Genomic DNA, 19607 nt, shown 5'->3' with positions numbered 1-19607 from the left:
TGGTAAAATTATTTAACAATATTACTGTTTTACCAGAATGAACATATGGTCAGTGGTTTCCTTCTTTCCCTAATTTCTGAATCACCAATGAAATATCTTCTCTTTCTGTCTCTCTCTGGTTCTGGTTTGGCCTCATATCAGACTCAGTCCAGAAGTCTTCCGGGCCGCTGCAGGTGGACATCGCGCGCTCCGCAGGATCAGTACTGGGACTCAGTCTCACTACCTCCCTCTACAGGAACAAACAGGTCATTACAATCCAGAAAATCAAGCCTGCTAGTGTTGCGGACAGGTGAGCACACACAAATGCAGACACAATCACACAAGTTTAGAACAAACGATACATGAAAAGAATCACATACACAAATATATCACTACAAACGTACAAAAGCATGAGAAAAAAAAAATATCTTCTAAAAAAAGATAATTGCAACTTTTTATCTCACTTCTGACTTAACAAGATATAAATTTGCAATTCTGACTTTTTTTTTTATTTATTTTTTTAACATAATTCAAAACATAATTTAATTAGCATGCAACAGAAAGTATTCTTCATAAAATGAACATATTTATCAGTCCTCTTCTTTCACAGTCTCTTTTTCACCTCACACTTCTCGTCTGTTGTGACTCACCCGTTTCCACCCTCACTGTTTCTTGCTTTGCTCCACATAGTGTAAATGACTTTCTCACCTTGTTACCACCACTACCTGTCTCTCTCTTGCTGTCTTTCTCTCTTCTTCTCAGATGTGGTGCTTTGCATGTGGGAGATATTCTCCTGGCTATAGATGGCATGAGCACAGAGCACTGCTCTCTGATGGAGGCTCAGCAGCTCCTGTCCAGCTCCTCAGAGCTCACCAAACTAGAGATCCTGCCCTCTCAACACAGCACACATGACACAGGTCATTATTGCTCATAAACACACTCAAAGGCTTGTAGTGACTGATGAAGCAACGTTACTTTGGCTCTGTTTGCAAAAGCATACTACTCATAATAATGCTGTACATACTATGCAAATACATATTGTGCAAATTTTCTGTTTACATGGAATATCCAGCCGACCTACTACTAGAGCTTACTACACAGAATACTGCACTTGAATTGGAAATATTAAATAATGATATAATATACTGATTTTTATTTTTATTTTTTTTTTGTATTTTACTTTGTACTTGTATTTTATGACTTCCAATAGTTTAGATGTTATGCGTAAATGCAAAATTATTTGTTTTTTATTTTATCTTGACACCACTTGCTGAATTAAACTCAACATAGTGAGATCATGTGACAAAAATACAGCATACTACAGTTGGAAATATTTATTTTTGCAGTACCATTTCACATATTTATTTATTTATTGTTTTTATATTTGGACACTACTTGCTAAATTAAAAACTTAGAATACTACAGTTTGAAATGTTTATTTTTGCCTTTTTTACATAAGATTTATTTATTTATTTATTTATTGTGTTTATTTATTTATATTATATTAAATTAAATACTGACAAAAAAAAAACGTAGCATACAGTTTGAAATGTTTATTTTTGCCAGACCATTTCACATACTATTTATTTAAAAAATTCTATAAATATATATATATATATATATATATATATATATATATATATATATATATATATATATATATATATATATATATATATATTTGGACACCACTTGCTAAATTAAAATTGTAGCATACTACAGTTTGAAATATTTATTTTTGCAAAACCATTTCACATAATATTTATTTATTTATGTATTATTTTTATATTTGGACACCACTTGCTAAATTAAAAACGTAGAATACTACAGTTTGAAATGTTTATTTTTGCAGTACCTTTCACATAATATTTATTTATTCATTTATTTGTTTATTTTTTATTTTATTTGTTTATTTAGTTTAATTACTTTATTACATTTGGACACCACAAATTAAATATTGACAAAAAGCGTAGCATACGGTTTGAAATGTTTATTTTTGCCAGACTGTTTTTACATACTATTTATTTATTTATTGTTGTTGTTATTACTATTATTATATTTGGACACCACTTACTAAATTAAATACTGACAAAAAAAAACCCAAAACAAAATAAATCATAGCATACAGTTTGAAATGTTTATTTTTGCAGTACCAGTTCACATACTGTTTACTTAGAAATTTATTTATAAAAGATTTATATATATATATATATATATATATATATATATATATTTGGACACCACTTGCTAAATTAAAATTACAATTTTATTTTATTTTATTTTATTTTATTTTTTTATTATATTTGAACACCATTTTTCCAAATTAAAAACTGTGACAAAAACATGGCATACCACAGTTTGAAATGTCACATTATTTATTTATTTATTTTATCTGGACGCCACTTGCTGAAATAAAAAAAACTCAACATAGTGAGATCATGTGACAAAAAAAACAAAAACGTAGCATACAGTTTAAAATGTATATTTTTACCAGACTGTTTCACATCCTATTTTTATACTGTAAAAAATTAAAATCATTGTGTACTGCGCTGTACTGAGCAGTATGCAAATGCATTTGTTTTCAACAAGATGGACGTCTGGGCTGATTTCCTGTCCGCCAGCATTAGTACAATAAGAGCATTATCAAAGCTCTATTTTTAATTCAGATCCTATTTGTGTTTGTTCTCCATATTTACAGCATGAAATCAGTTCAGCTGCTGCTTTACACTTTCGTCTCATCTTCCTTTCTCCTTCTCTCTTTCTGTCTCTCTTTGACCTTTATGTGTGCCAGTGTTGGTTTGTAGTGGTTGTTGGCATCCAGCTTTGGGCCACTTTCTTACAAGTATCATGAGTCATTCTTAATATGCAGAACACTGCAGGCAAGACTTCCCCTACCCTGCAGACACACACACACACACACACACACACACACACACACACACACACACACACACACGAGCTCAGAGCCTTCACTCTGGCTTTACTGTGTTACTAGAAAACCGCATTCTGACTGTATCATTGGATTTTGTAGAAATGTGATATGAACGGGGCACAGCAGTTATAAAGTGATTTGTACACCTGCTTCCTCTTCTGCTGAAGCTTGAGCTCACTGGGCAGCTCATGTGTCAGAGAATAATCTCATATGTGGAGTCATTTTCCACATTGTAGAATTGAAAACTGAAGAATGTACGGAATGGAATAATTCATGTTTTTTTGTAAGAGTCTCGTCTGCTCACCAAGGCTGCATTTATTTGATAAAAAAAAATACAGTAAAAACAGTAATATTGTGAAATATTTTCTATTCGAATATATAGTAAAATGTAATTTATTCCTGTGATCAAAGCTGAATTTTCAGCATCATTACTCCAGTCTTCAGTGTCGCATGATCCTTCAGAAATCATTCATATACGCTGATTTGCTGCTCAAAAAACATTTCTGATTATTATCAATGTTGAAAACAGTTGTGCTTTTTAATATATTTATGTGGAAACCGAGATACATTTTTTTTAGGATTCTTTGATGAATTGAATAATTAAGCAGTGTTTATATGAAATAGAAAATCCTTTGTAACATTATAAACGTCTTTACTGTCACTTTTGATCAATTTAATGTGCCCATGCTGAATAAAAGTATTCATTTCTTTAAAAAAAAAAAAAATCAGTGGTAGTGTGTGACACACAACACAATATATAAAAGTTTAACCATTCAAACTGTAGTCTGCTATATTTTTATTGTAATGTCACATGACCTCACTCATTTGCATGTTTAATTCAGCAGGTAGTGCTCAGTTATCATATAAGGATTAAACATATTTAAATAATTTCTGATCTCTTGGAAGTCAATAGATTTTATTCACACTTGAAATGAAAGGTTGACAAACAGTGTTGTTGTAGCATTAATTACAGTATATACTATTATAGTATTTAATAATATTTGAATTTGAATTTTATTTTTATATTTTCAGTTTTCATTTTAATGTTTTTTTTTTGTGCTTTTTTTCATCATTAGTTTTAATTTCAAGTTTAAGTGTACCTAATATTTAGATTAATTGAAATAAAACTAATATATTTAATGAAAATGAATTTTTAATAGTTAACAATAGCAACACAGTTGACAATTATATTAGTGAAAACACTGATTCCATGATATTTTGGGTATGTTTGTAATGACTATTTTTTAGTATATACTATGTGTACTGTGCATGTGATGCTAATTTTCTGAATCTAAACAGAATACCTGTAAGACCAACTACTATATGGGCCATTCCACAGAATTGGTGCACACTGCTGTCCCACAACCAAAAAAGACATTTAAAAAGCATTTAAGTATTCAAATCTTAAAGGTTTACTAAGATCCTTCTATTACCTACTGAATCCCACAATAATATTTAAAATATCAGTAAGCTTAATATATATAAAATCATCATTTATTGGGTACTTTCAGTTGGGAGGTGGCTGTCCCGAACCCTAACCCCTACATTTCAACTTGTGAAAATTATATTGGAATAATTTTTGCAATTTGTTTTGTTGTTTTTTAAAAAATATATTTTTTATTTATTTATTTATTTTTTAAGTGAAGTAAAAAAAAAATACTTATTTTATATTTTATTTTTAAATCATGAAACTTTAGTAAAAAAAAAATGTGTCCCGCATTTTTCATGTCACTACCGAAACAGTGTATGTTTTAGTCCATTGGCTGAGACTGATTTTAACACACTTCCACATTTTGATCAGGAATTATTCCTGTGTCCTTCTCTCTCACAGCCTCTCTTTCATAGTAGAGATAGGGAGCATCATTTTGAGTTAAATGTGTTCAAAAGTCTGAAAATCTGTGTAACTTTAAGGAACGTCACTACCAAACACATTTTTTCTGCAATTAAGGAAACTTTTTTTTGGCTGTTATTCTATAAAATTTAGTTTTTGTGTGTGTACAACTGTTCAGAACTGTGCTAGCTAACCGTGTGCTGATTAGCATCTTTGAGCTAGGCTAAAAGTATCTAAAATTGTCACTACCGAAACAGTCACGACCAAGATGTGGTGAAGTTTCGGTTGTGACATCATTGTTTTTTGAGTGTTACTCGATTAAAATGTCGTTTTTGTGTGTGTACAACTGTTCAGAACTGTGCTAGCTAACCATGCACTGATTAGCATCTTTGAGGTAGGCTCAGAAGTATCTAAAATTGTCACTACCGAAACAGTCACGACCGAATGTCATCATTGTTTTGGTAGTGACAAAAGGGAACACATAATCATTTATTTGGGGGAAATAAACAAAATTTTAGTACAGTTATACAAATTATTAGTATTTGAATATGTTTTAGTAGTGTTTTTAGTATGCGAGTTAAAATTCACTACCAACACATTACTGTCTCTACCGAAAATATGCAGTCACGACCGAAACATGGGATGTTTTGTCATAAATAAAGTATATTGAATTATCAACTAAGATGTTATGATAGTGTTTGAATCAGTGTATATTCAAACTAATGAATCCTTAAATTTAAAATCAGTATAATTAACTTTATGCCTTTTACAAAGAAAGATTGGATTCAAAATACAACAAATCTCATAAATTACACTTGAAATATTGTTGAAAATGTAATTATTGATTTACCTGTGAAAAGGTAGATGTAAACAAAATCTTAATAGGTCAATATAACCCTTCTTATTAAATTATTTATTATTGTGTTTCAGTAGTGACATATTTGGGGAAAGGAAAAATATTCCAAAACTTTCTAAAAATACAATATGAGAATTAACTGCACAATTACTAGAAACGTGTACCTTGGATATTATACAGTTTGCACACATACAAAATTTATGGAAAGAGACTTTTTTTTTTTTTCCAAGACGTTTCCAACTCTGACTTTGCTTTTTTTGCCAAAATGTGCAATATTCAACCAAGGTTTGCTTAAGTTTTGGCTGGTTAGCATAGTCCATTTAGCCCCCTGCTGGTAGATATCATAATTACACCATCTTTGATAGCTATTCAAAAGCAACATGCATTCTAACAAAATACTTTTTTTGCTGGTAACATATACTGCATGTCACAAATAAATGTTTGACCAGTGCCTGATTTTGTTTTGGAGGCTCTTAAAAGCATGACTATTTTTCCTGTCTTCTGTCTGAAAGCTCTTTGATGTGCAGATTTATCTCTGTCTGATGGGCGTGGCACTTCCTAACGAGCCTGACACGCTGCATGCCTAATTAAGCATCGTTAGTGACACAGCTGCATAGTGTCAGTAGGATCTGTTTCTGTCAGAATCCAAAACAATGTCCTCTATCTGCCTTCCAGAGCGTTTGTTTCCTAACGTGAGCTAAGAGAGCTTAAAGATGGTTCCTCCACTGCTGTCAGCCTTACTAGAGCTGGCCCAGAAATGTAAGAAAAAGAAATGGAGGGAATAAATGTGTAAAGGAGCGAACGAGGCACATGCCTATGAGCAGCGTCTCAGACTGAATGTCAATGATCAGTGAAGCAGTGCGGATCGGTCTACATCAGATCTTTCTACAGGCGCATATCAGCCTGAGTGCTGTAACATTAATCTTGTTTTCGGCAGAAATAACCTATTTACCGCCCGTTTTGTATCTGTTTTCCCTGCAGTACGTGTCCAGAGGAGTAGTCAGCGCCAGTGGGACTCTAGTGAGAACTACACCAGCGCTCCTCCACCTTTCCAAAAAACGCCCTCAGCCTGGAGTCACACCACCCCTACACCCTCACACCGATGTGAGTGTCCCCATAATGTCCTGTATATTAAATGTATAGACCAGATGCAGTGATGCATTGTAATTGTTTTTAAATAAAATGAATTGCCTGAGGTGCTAATATAGGGGTGAGCGGGGAACAACCTGACGCGGGACTAGTTGTAACACATGATGTGAAAGTTTCCACACGCTATTAGAACTATAATATTCTATGATGTTAGCGATATAATTCACATGAACAACTTTTATTTAATTTATGAACAAAATTTATTTAATTTAAACTATTATATATCTATTTATTATTTATTAGTCTGTTTCATATATATATATATATATATATAAATCTTAGTTCTTAGGACAACTTTTATTAACTTTTTTGATACTCTCTATATATATATATATATATATATATATATATATATATATATATATATATATATATATATATATATATATATATATATATATATATAAAATATGTATTAGTTTTGTTTTATTTATTTTAATTAAATTATTTTTATTTGAATTCTCTAAATTATTTATTTATTATTTCTTTTTAATAAATTAATTTATATGCATTTATTTGTTTTAATTTTTATTTTATTTAAACTATATATTATTTATTAGTCTGTTTTTATATATATATATATATATATATATATATATATATATATATGTATATATATATATATATGTGTGTGTGTGTATATGTGTATATGTGTATATATGTATATGTGTATATATATATATATGTATTTTGTTTTATTTATTTTAATTAAATTATTTTTATTTTAATTCTCTAAATTATTTATTTATTTCTTTTTAATGTATTTATTTATTTGCATGTTTGTTTATTTGTTTTAATTTTTATTTATTTAATTTAAACTATATATTTATTAGTCTGTTTATATATATATATATATATATATATATATATATATATATATAATGTATTTTGTTTTATTTATTTTAATTAAATTATTTTTATTTTATTTTAATTCTCTAAATTATTTATTTATTTATTATTTTTAATAAATGTGTTTATTTATTTATTTGCATGTTTGTTTGTTTATTAGTTTTAATTTTGATTTATTTAATTTAACTATTAGACTAATAAATAATAAATATATATATATATATATATATATATATATATATATATATATATATTTACATTTTGACTGTCATTCATACGGCATACTAGCAGTACTCTAGTATTCAATTTCACATATAACCATACACCGATTAGACATAGTCTCAAATCTTCTCTCTCCTCTAGCTGTGACGTCTGGCATCTCTGCAAACACATCAGGCTTTCACAGTTACAACTGTGGCACTCAGTCATCGTATCCCAACACCTATCCCAGCAGCACCCTGCCGTCCTACCCATCCAGCCCTCGCTGCACTGTCACCAAGAGGAGACACCGCAGAAAAGACCACAAGAGCTCGTGTGAGTGCACACTAGATTTGTATGTCTCTCATCTTAGCCTTTTGCTTAGATCAAGTATCTATCTATCCATCCATCCATCCATCTTTTGCATTACTGTACTGTACATATCAAATAATTTTTTAAATGTTGCTCATTCTCTTCTCAGTGTCTCTGGCATCGAGTACAGTGGGCGCCGGTGGTCAGGTGGTGCATATAGAAACCAGTGAGGTGGTTCTGAGAGGAGATCCTCTTACTGGATTTGGGCTGCAGTTACAGGGGGGAGTGTTTGCTACAGAACCCCTGTCAGCGCCCGCCTGCGTCCGCTTTATAGAGCCTGACACACCTGCTGAAAGGTGAGAGGACGCCGCTGTCAAACTGTTGATGCGATGCATGCTGACGCCATTGTCTTGTACACTTAGAGCCTGTGGATAGATGTGCATACATGTACGTACACACATACACACACACACACACGCCTTACAGCATGAAGACTGGAGTAATGATGTGGAAAATTCAGCTCTGATCACAGGAATAAATTACATTTTACTATATATTCAAATAGGAAACATTTTAAATTGTAATAATGTTTCAAAATATTACTGTTTCACTGTGTTTTTGATCAAATACATGCAGCCTTGGTGAGCAAAAGAGATTTCAGTAACACTTTACAATAAGCATAAATTTGTTAACATTAGTTTAATGTATGAACTAAAGCAGAAAGTATACTTCGTTTTTTTTATGCGAATGCGCACAGTCGAATGCACAGCCTTGCAAAGTATACTTCATTTGACTTCTATAATATTTGGACATTTAACACTTAATTTAACACAGTTATATTAAAGGTGATTGTGAATACATGTAGAGTAAGTGCAAATGTGTATATACAAACTAAGCTATCAGGCTAATCGGGTATCTGTATGCTATGCTAGTACATAAGCTAACAGCATTTATCATAGCATGATTTTGTAGGATTACCTTTTAAAGAGAGTACCTTTTAAAAGAGATAAAAGAGGCACGTACTCTTCTGATGACGAAATTTACGTCACGCGCACTGTACGCTGACCCTCGCGTACGCGTAAAAAGTGAAGTATACTTCAGCCTTAACAGTGAGCAATACATTTGTCACAGTTAATCTTAGTTAATAAAAATACTGTCATTCATTGTGTGTTCATGTTAGTTCACAGTGCATTAACTAATGTTAACAAATACAACTTTTGATTTTAATAATGCATTAGTAAATGTTGAAATTAACATTAAGATTAATAAATGCTGTAGAAGTATTGTTCATTGTTCATAGACCCCGAAACTTTTGAATAGTATTGTACATTTCAGTAAATAAATGTAGCATCTTCATCTATAATCAGTGATTAATATATTCTGTTTTGTATTGTTTCTGTATGTCTGTGTCTAATTTGAATGCATGCTGTGTTTTTGCCTTCAAGGTGTGGAGTGTTACAAGTCGGAGACAGACTTCTTTCTATAAATGGAATTCCCACTGAGGACGGAACACTGGAGGAAGCCAATCAGCTGCTCCGAGATGCAGCTCTGGCCAATAAGGTGACGCTGGAGGTGGAGTTTGATGTCGCAGGTACAAAATGTCATTTCAATCAAAAGTCAGTGATTCAAGTTGTTTTAAGCGTGATCTGAATACACAGTCACAGACAGATGTATAATTCTGTGTGATCTTGTGTGTGTCTCTCTCACAGAATCAGTCATTCCCAGCAGTGGCACGTTTCAGGTGAAGTTGCCTAAGAGACGTGGAGTGGAGCTTGGCATCACAATCAGTGGTGAGTGATGACCAACAGGGGGCGCTGTTGACCTATAATATTTTATAGTCCAAATGTATAAATAAAAATAATGAAGTAATTTATTTGCTCTATATATAATATTATATACAATATTTGAGGTGGTAAATGCATTTTATTTTTTTATTTTTTTGGCAATAATGCAAAACTCCTGTAAATGCTGATTTACAGCAAGCAAGAAGCCAGGAAAACCTCTGATCATCTCTGAGATCCAGAGAGGCAGTATTGCACACAGGTACACCTACAATACAACACAACACAACACATTAAACCAATTTGATATACCTGCTGTTAAAGAGACAAACTGATGGATATGATGTTTCTTGTTTACTGATTGATGTGAAATGACATTTTATAATAGAATAGGAACCCTGGAGCCAGGTGATCGTCTGCTGGCCGTTGATAATGTTCGGCTGGATAACTGTGGGATGGAAGAGGCCATGATGGTCCTCCAGCAGGCCGAGGGGATGGTCAAACTGCGAATTCAGAAAGATGAAGACAACCTGGGTGAGTGTGTGTGTGTGTGTGTGTGTGTTCTTTAAGAAATGCTCATTCTCATTTGTACTGGGTCGTTATTTTGTAGTTAAGTAATCAAAGACTTGAGTGAGTAATCAAGTACTGGAAAATAAGTTACATTTTTATTTTAGTTTAAAAAATTTTAATGTATATGGCACCTGTATGAAGTTATATTGTGATTTATTCACCTTATTGTTTCTATAACTTCAAAAATATGTAAATATGTATAGTACGGTGTATATATAATATTACTTTTTAAGGAAAGCATGGGTTTTGTTGAAGTACTAAAATTGTTATAATTGTTAAATTCAGTAACTAAAATAAAAATAAATTAAAGCTAAATAGAAATATTTAAAGAAAATAATAATAAAATTGACAAAAGCACATAACAGACTTAAATGAATAACAAAGTACTGGAAAATTCAAAGTTACATTTTTAATTTTTTAATTTAAATGGTGCCTGTATGAAGTTATTTCTATAATGTAATATAGAATATATTATATTAGATTAGATTATTATATACAGAATATATATTATTTCTATAACTTCAACTTGTATAAATAAAAAAAGATATATATATATAGATAGATAGATTATATATATATAGATAGTTAGATAGATAGATAGATAGATAGATATAGATAGATAGATATATATATGAGTATATATAATATGTTTTAAGGAGAGCATAGGTTTTGTTGAAGCACTAAAATAAAAATAAAAATAAAAATAAAGATAAATAGAAATATTTAAAAAAAAAAAAAATTTTACAAAAGCACATAACAGACTTTAATTGAGACAAATTTAAATGAGTAGTCAAGTACTGGAAAATTAAATTTATATTTTTAATTTTATATAGAATATATTTTATTTCTGTAACCTCTATCTCTCTTTCTCTCTCTTATTTATTTATATATATATATATATATATATACAGTATCTCACAGAAGTGAGTACACCCCTCACATTTTTGTAAATATTTTATTATATCTTTTCATGTGACAACACTGAAGAAATGACACTTTGCTACAATGTAAAGTAGTAAATTTGTGTAAATTTTTGTGTAAAACTGTAAATTTGCTGTCCCCTCAAAATATCTCAACACACAGCCATTAATGTCTAAACCACTGGCCACAAAAGTGAGTACACCCCTAAGTGAAAATGTCCAAATTAGGTCCAGTTAGCCATTTTCTCTCCCCGGTGTCATGTGACTCGTTAGTGTTGCTAAAGAAGCTGAGGGTAAAGGTGATGGACTGGCCAAGCATGTCTCCAGACCTAAACCCTATTGAGCATCTGTGGGGCATCCTCAAACGGAAGGTAGAGGAGCTCAAGGTCTCTAACATCCACCAGCTCCGTGATGTCGTCATGGAGGAGTGGAAGAGGACTCCAGTGGCAACCTGTGAAACTCCATACCCAAGAGGGTTAAGGCAGTGCTGGAAAATAATGATGGCCACACAAAATATTGACACTTTGGGCCCAATTTGGACATTTTCACTGAGGGGTGTACTCACTTTTGTGGCCAGCGGTTTAGACATTAATGGCTGTGTTGAGTTATTTTGAGGGGACAGCAAATTTACACTGTTATACAAGCTGTACACTCACTACTTTACATTGTAGCAAAGTGTCATTTCTTCAGTGTTGTCACATGAAAAGATATAATAAAACATTTACAAAAATGTGAGGGGTGTAGATACGGGTGAGATACTCTGTGTGTGTGTATATATGTGTATAACTTTTTTTTATTTTTTTTTTATTTTTTTTAGGAAATCATAGGTTAAATTAAATTATAGAAATATTAAAAAAAAAATATATATATATATATATATATATATATATATATATATATATATATATATATATATAAAATTAACAAAAGCACATAACAAAATTACAAAACAATTATGATGAAAACTGAAAATAGAAAAGTAAAGTCTAAATATTAATAAATACTATAACATTATATAAGGAATACTAAAATAACATCGTAATTAAATCTTAAACATCTTTAAATTAAAGCACTATGCATTTTGACCTCACTGTTTCTTAACCTATTAACTTAAGACATTTTATCTTCTGTGTGTCTCTGTATATTGCAGATGAATTAGAGTCATCTGGTTCAGTCATATTCACAGTAGAGCTCAAGAGACATGGAGGTCCTCTTGGAATCACCATTTCAGGCACTGAAGAACCCTTCAATCCCATCCTGATCTCCAGCCTGACCCGCAACGGCCTCGCGCACAGGTGCGCACAAACACTCACCACCTCATCTAGTGCTTCATGAATAATACATTCAGATGTGCATGTTTCATAACATCTGACTCACGTGTGATATCTAGTGGGCATTGTGGGAACTGCAGGGCAGTGAGTGTTACCTGACTAAAACATGAGATTGTATGTGTGTGAAGGACTGGCGCTCTTCATATCGGTGACCGTGTCTTGGCCATCAATAACATGAGTCTAAAGGGGAAACCTCTGAGTGAGGCCATCCACCTGCTGCAGACCGCCGGAGACACGGTCACGCTCAAGATCAAGAAACGATCAGATCGTAAGTCTCAGAATTAAGGCTGGAGAAGTGCATTTCCGACATATAATCCACTGGGAAGAGCATCTCTATGAATAATGCATCAACGCTTGTCCTCGTGACCCACATCTGTCTTTTCCAGCACTTTTGGAGTCGGAGAGGGGCAGCCCGTCCAGGACGGCTTCGTGCGTGAGCGACACGGAAGACGATCGCTCGGATTCTCTCAGGCGGGGTAAATACTCTGAGCTTCACCGTCTGACCACGCCGCCCAGTCTAGATTCAGCCATGGACTCATGGGATAGCTCGGCCCTGGACGCTGGCTATGGAAGTCAAGGTACAGAGGTCCCTGGGATTAGATGATTGAATGTTAACAAGGGCTGGCTAAAGTGAAGTGTGAGGTCAGCGAGGGTTAATGAACTCGTTTGGACATTAATCAAGTGGGCTGGAGGGAATGTGCCTGATTGGGATATGTCCGAAGAGTTTTCTGATATTGAGGTCATTGAAGGATGCTTGGAACTGTAGTTCACCCAAAAGAAAAAAAAAAGCACTATAAATATTGTGTGCGATATTCATTATAGTCATTATTTCCGAAAAATCATTACCATAGCTCTCAAATCTTATTCATGTTTGTGCATAATCAAACCTAAACCTTTATTTTCAGGTGTCTATATTCATAGAGCATCTGATTTCACTCTTCACCCCAATGACTGGAGACAGACCAATCACAGGAGCCCGCTGACCTCCAGAAGACACGCCCACCGTACTGCAATGTATGATGGGAGGCTGGGTGAAGTGGACTGGACGTATTCTGGGTGAGAGTTTGTTTAGGTACACAGTTTGGTGATTCTGTTGTTACAGTATCTTTATTATCTTAGAGAAACTAATCAGGAACTAGAAGTTTTTTTTGTTTTTATGGACAGAAGAACATTTGTGCATAAGAACATTTCAGCTTGTTTTATAGTTTTGGTTACTAACACACAATCATGTGGCTGTCTTCTTTCTCTTGGCCTGTCATGTGTGCTTAAAAAGTGAAACACACAGGTGAACCTCATGAAATCTGTCAAGAACATGTCCGGGTCATATTTCAAAGATATATTATTTGAATTGTAACACATTCATACATCGTTGTACTGGCTATGCTGATTTAAATAAAATATTTATTGGTATTTTTATATTACATTATTAAGAATCTAAATAGAATAATTACTAAAAGTAAGATTACACATTATGGTCATGAGAATTTGGAGAAAAATAAGCTTCTGATACTCTATACAAAATAAAAAATATTTTTATGCTTTTCATTTTAAATTTAACTATGAACTGAGTGTGTTGTCATGCACTGTAAAACATCATTTACTTTTCTTTTTTTGGTCATAATACAACAATTTATGTACACTACCATTTAAAAGTCTGGGGTCTGTAATGTTTTTGAAAATGTGTTCTGCTTACAAAAACTATATATGATCAAAAATACAGTAAAAACAGTAATATTGTGAAATAATACAATTTTAAATAACTGGTTACTATTTTAGTACTTTAATTCCTGTGATCAAAGCTGAATTTTCAGCATCATTACTCCAGTCTTCAGTGTCACATGATCCTTCAGAAATCATTCTAATATGATGATTTGCTGTTCAAGAAACACTTATGATTATTATCAATGTTGAAAACAGTCGTGCTGATTCATATATTTGTGAAAAACATGATACAATATCTTTACTGTTTTAATGGATCCCTGCTGAATAAACGTATTAATTTCTTTAAAAAAATATGACTCTAAACTTTTGAGTGGTAGTGTATATGCACATATTTAGATAAACATCACAAAACTTAACCAAAAGTGACAAACAACAGCAAGTAGTAAAAATTTATCTGTACTGTCAATCGATTAAAAAAGTAACTAATTTATTGCACATTTTTTCTGTAATTAATCACAATTAAAAACATTGGAGATTTTAATATTTTTATTTTGTAGTAATTTCACATTTACTCTCCAAATTAATGTAGAAACAACTTAAAGACAGTATATTTTAAATACATGTTTAATGGCAAAAAAAAAAAAGATTTTTTTTTAAACATTAATTATAGACATTCAACATTACAGTACAACTAAAAGCTATCAATTTCAACATTTATTAGGCTTTAAAAATAATAACTTTTAATTTAAGTGAACTTAAAACAATCTTCACATAAACCCATTATAATAAATGTCATATTTACCTGTGGCATTCATTCTGTCTGAAGGTAGAAAACATACAGAAATTGAATAAAGTTATCAAACACTTTTCACTGCATAAATTATAAATGAAATATAGATTAATCCTTATTAAAGCTACAATTTTCTCTGTTATCTTTGTTCTTTGATTAACATTAAAGGGGGGGTATCACGCACAGTTTCTGCCAATCTCATGTTAATCTTGAGTACCTATAGAGTAGTAGTGCATCCTTTATATCTCCGAAAAGTCTTTAGTTTTTTATTATATTTATAAAAGATACATGCGCTTTACCGAGTATTTCCGAAAACAGCCGAGCGCCTGGAGGCGTGCCGTGTGAGCGGAGCTAAAGAGTGACGAGCTGTCACGAGCACGCGCAGCTTTTGTGTAGCTATCGTCTGCAAGATATCAATGGTCAGCTAAACAAATGTATTTAAGCACACACAATACACCATCGCATTAACCCTGGATAACTTTTGAATCACTGTAATGAATATAGCATACAGTGAATGATGAATAATGAATTTATGAATTCACTACATTCGTGTTGTTTACATTATATGCACTTAGGCGCCTGTTGCCAACAAAACAGACATTTGAAGCAGTTTTACTCTCCACCTGCGATTCCGACTCATGACCGGGATCATTACCGCTGTGACCGCTCCAACTTTCAGTTTCAAACGATCTGTAAATCCAGTGTAGAACTGGGCCTTGTTTATGAAACCATAAGCGCCGATCCTGAGGGCTCGAACAGCCACGGAAAAACACGAGAGATTCTCCATTAATTTTAACCAATAAAAAAGTGGTTGTTAATTTAAGGCAGTTTCTATGGTTATTTTAATGACAAACATCAAGAGCGCCTCAATGTAATGCGTGAGCACAAATCTCTCAGCTCCACTGAACACTGGGTTCTTTGGGAAGCAAGGTTATCTTTCCCTCACAACCAAAAACACACTTCTTTGGTGGCATTGTTGATTTTGTGGTCTAAAAACAAAGTGACAAATCTTTCTCGAGCAAGACCTGTGCAGCGCTGCAGACGACTTCCGTAAAGCCGAACGCGCGTTGATGGGCGTGCTCTTGCTCTCTCGCTCTGGTCGATGTGTGCGCAAATTCTGCCCTTTATTACATAATAAAGAGCTATACTTGGAAAAAAAAAAAAAAAGTGTGAAGTTTGTAAGGAATCGGAAGAGTATTTTTGGCACAGAAATACTCCATCATACGTCCAACTTGTTTTTTGAAACTTTGGCCATGTTTAGCATGAGAATCCAACTCTTTAACAGTGTAAATAAGTCAGAATGCATGAAATAGCATTACACCCCCCTTTAATGACAGACATCACAGCAACTGGTTTATTAGGCTGCTGTCACTTTAAGAGCTGCCGCTACCGAACACGACACGGATCTGACATGCATCTCATTTTCTCACAACTTTTTAAGTTCATTTAAGATGTTATTTAACTCATTTAAGATGCTCTTATGAGGATACTCGACAAAACGGGCATTTTGGCATAATTCTGTTATTGTTTGTTCAAGCGCGAAAGAGAACTAGATACTGGCACGTCTTTCTGTGCACATGAGTCGTGTGTGTCACATGACAACATTCACAGACAGCACATTCACGTTTGTCCTGTAGCGTTTGAATGGTTTAAAAGCATTTGCATGAATAAGAACGTGATCATATAATAAAATGCTAGCCAAATTATGATGGAAAAAATGGATGCTGCGTTAATTGCGTTAAATATTTTTAACACGTTAAAATGAAAACATTAATCACATGCGTTAACGTGCCAATTTTGACAGCACTAATCTGTACATATACAAGCGACATACTATTAACATACTGTAATACAGACCCAGATATTTGAGATTTTTGAGCACTAAGCTGCTTAAATGACACTGCAGGTTAATTGTAATAAATTATACATCTAATATTGTAAACAAAACAAAAAAAAACATTTTTACAGAATGAGATTCACTTATATTTGTTGGTGATTTTATATGTAACTTTGATGATCCAGGTGGAAAGTAAAAGGCCTCTTTTTGCCTAAATGCAACTACATGAGGTTTTTGACTTATGTTTCTGTGTCTAAACTCTTATCGAACATGCACACTGTCTAGCACAGGAACCTCTAGCCTGTTTGCTTCCACAGTCTCTGTATGGTCCTACTCTTCTCTTTTCTATTTTTTTTTCTCAGGTTTTCTGTCTCTCGTCTGCCTTACTAATCATCCGTCGGCCACATGCTGTCATCTGCCCTTGTCTGCTTCTTTTTCGCTCATTTTCATAATTTTATTCTTTTATCGCTGGAACTAGTTCACAGCCTTTTCAGACACATCTGTGTGTGTTTCTCTTTCTCTAACCGCCGCTTTTCTTGTAGTTGAGAAGGATCTTTTGCAGTGACTGTTTCAGTTATGCCGTACAGTACAGTTATATAGAGAGAGAGCGCTCCGTTTCCAATAGTACACCTGGCCTTACATTACCCAGGTTGCTTTGCATTGACACAGATCTGTCAGTCCCGCGCGCTGTCACAACCACAACAATACAGACGCTCAGGAGAGCTATTGGTCACAAGCTCTTCAGGATCTGGAGACCTGCGGCCAATCGGAAATCTTGCGGGAACTTGAGGTAAATCCAATTGGGAATCAAATCAAACAATCTGTGTACCTTTTCTGTTTTCTGTGCTCATTGTGGAGGATTAAATCATTATGTGTTGACTTTTTAGCAGCTCCCTGTTTAAAGTACTTGGCCATATGACCAACATCTATACAATATAAGTAATATATTGTATAGATATATTATTACTTATTAATATAAGTAATTGCCAATCACAGTAAGGAACAGCATCACATTATTGTAATTTTGCCTGAAATAAGAGACACTACTAATTGAAATTAAAGCAATAATGATACAGTCATAGACTATAAAATCTTAACGGAACAAAAATGACCAATATTTAAATCTAGTTCGAAAATTCAGGGGATCGATGTTTTATATCATCATGTGGTGCAGTTTGTGTTTTATTTCCTCTGTAGGCTACTATAATGTCAGGCAGCACGCTGAGTTTGAGCGAAGGTAGTGAGAAGCAGAATGAAAGCATGACCAAAGAGAGGACCTCAGAGAACACCGCTGTACCAGAGGACATGAAGGACACCAGCCCGTCCATGCCATTAGAGCTTCATAAAGTAATGTTCACTTTCCCAGCAGCTCTGGGGTGAGTGATGTCTTATTTGTTGGTGGACGGATCTTTATTCTCTCTCCCTCTCTCTCAGATCTGTATACAGAAGGATGTCGACAGCAGGGATTTTGGGTTCAGCGTGTCCGACGGTCTGCTGGAAAAGGGTGTTTATGTGAACATGATCCGTCCTGATGGGCCTGCAGACCAAGCTGGGTTACGGCCTTATGACCGTATTCTACAGGTGATGTATTCAACACACTGACCTTTTCTTAACGGGATAGTTCACCCAAAAATGGAAAATGTCACTGTTTACTCACCCTCATGTCACCCGTATTCTGGGAATTTGAACTATTCCTTTGTAACCTTGACAGTTTTCTATGGAAGCTTGTTTCCGCCAGTGAATAAAAAATAAAAAGATAATTGCGACTTTTTTTTATCACACAATTCTGACTTTTTTTCTCGCAATTGTTTATATCTTGCAATTGTTTTTATCCCGCAATTCTGACTTTTTTCTTGCAATTCTGACTTTATTTCTCACAATTGCGAGTTTATATCTCGCAATTCTGACTATTTCTCGCAAATGCAAGTTTATATCTCGCAATTCTGACTTTATTTCTGGCAATTGCGAGTTTATATCTCAATTCTGACTTTCTCGCAGTTGTTTATATCTTGCAATTATTTATCTTGACTTTTTTCTCGCAATTCTGACTATTTCTCGCAAATGCAAGTTTATATCTCGCAATTCTGACTTTATTTCTCGCAATTGTTTATCTCGCAATTCTGACTATTTTTCTTGCAATTGCGAGTTTATATCTCGCAATTGACTTTCTCACAATTGCGAGTTTATTTCTCGCAATTCTATTTCTCGCAATTGTTTATCTCGCAATTCTGACTTTCTCGCAAATGCAAGTCTATATCTCGAAATTCTGACTATTTCTCGTAATTGTTTATCTCTCAATTTTGACTGTCTATTTTCTGACTTTTTTCTCGCAATTCTGAATATCTCACAATTCTTGCTTTATTTCTCACAATTGTGAGTTTATATCTCGCAATTCTGACTTTATTTCTCGCAATTGTTTATCTCGCAATTCTATTTCTCGCAATTGCCTATATCTCAATTCTGACTATTTCTCGCAATTGTTTATATCTCACAAATTTTAGTTAATCTCGCAATTCTGACTATTTCTCGCAAATGCAAGTCTATATCTCGCAATTCTGACTATTTCTCGCAATTGTTTATATCTCACAAATTCTGACTTTATTTCTTGCA

The 19607-nt window shown here is 33.3% G+C and overlaps 1 protein-coding gene across 2 annotated transcripts in view; it reads left to right on the top strand.

The window, feature by feature from the left end:
- Positions 1–19607, top strand: part of grip2a (glutamate receptor interacting protein 2a) — a 44369-nt gene that overhangs the window by 23105 nt on the left and 1657 nt on the right. Inside the window, exons 8-23 of one of the 2 annotated variants that reach the window (XM_051904012.1) lie at positions 142–289; positions 742–896; positions 6580–6702; positions 7960–8130; positions 8276–8462; positions 9552–9697; positions 9816–9896; positions 10086–10149; positions 10276–10421; positions 12528–12672; positions 12837–12976; positions 13095–13286; positions 13614–13764; positions 17667–17787; positions 18195–18344; positions 18432–18578. In XM_051904012.1, coding sequence (XP_051759972.1) covers positions 142–289; positions 742–896; positions 6580–6702; positions 7960–8130; positions 8276–8462; positions 9552–9697; positions 9816–9896; positions 10086–10149; positions 10276–10421; positions 12528–12672; positions 12837–12976; positions 13095–13286; positions 13614–13764; positions 17667–17787; positions 18195–18344; positions 18432–18578 — 2267 coding nt within the window. Of the gene's footprint in view, positions 1–141; positions 290–741; positions 897–6579; positions 6703–7959; positions 8131–8275; positions 8463–9551; positions 9698–9815; positions 9897–10085; positions 10150–10275; positions 10422–12527; positions 12673–12836; positions 12977–13094; positions 13287–13613; positions 13765–17646; positions 17788–18194; positions 18345–18431; positions 18579–19607 lie in introns of those variants that run through there. The other variant, XM_051904013.1, reaches the window with a different exon arrangement.

This window comes from Ctenopharyngodon idella, chromosome 8, assembly GCF_019924925.1.
Source record: "Ctenopharyngodon idella isolate HZGC_01 chromosome 8, HZGC01, whole genome shotgun sequence".
Classification (NCBI taxonomy): Eukaryota; Metazoa; Chordata; class Actinopteri; order Cypriniformes; family Xenocyprididae; genus Ctenopharyngodon; species Ctenopharyngodon idella.
Note: the sequence above shows the minus strand (reverse complement) of the source record. Positions and strands in the feature narration are given on the sequence as shown.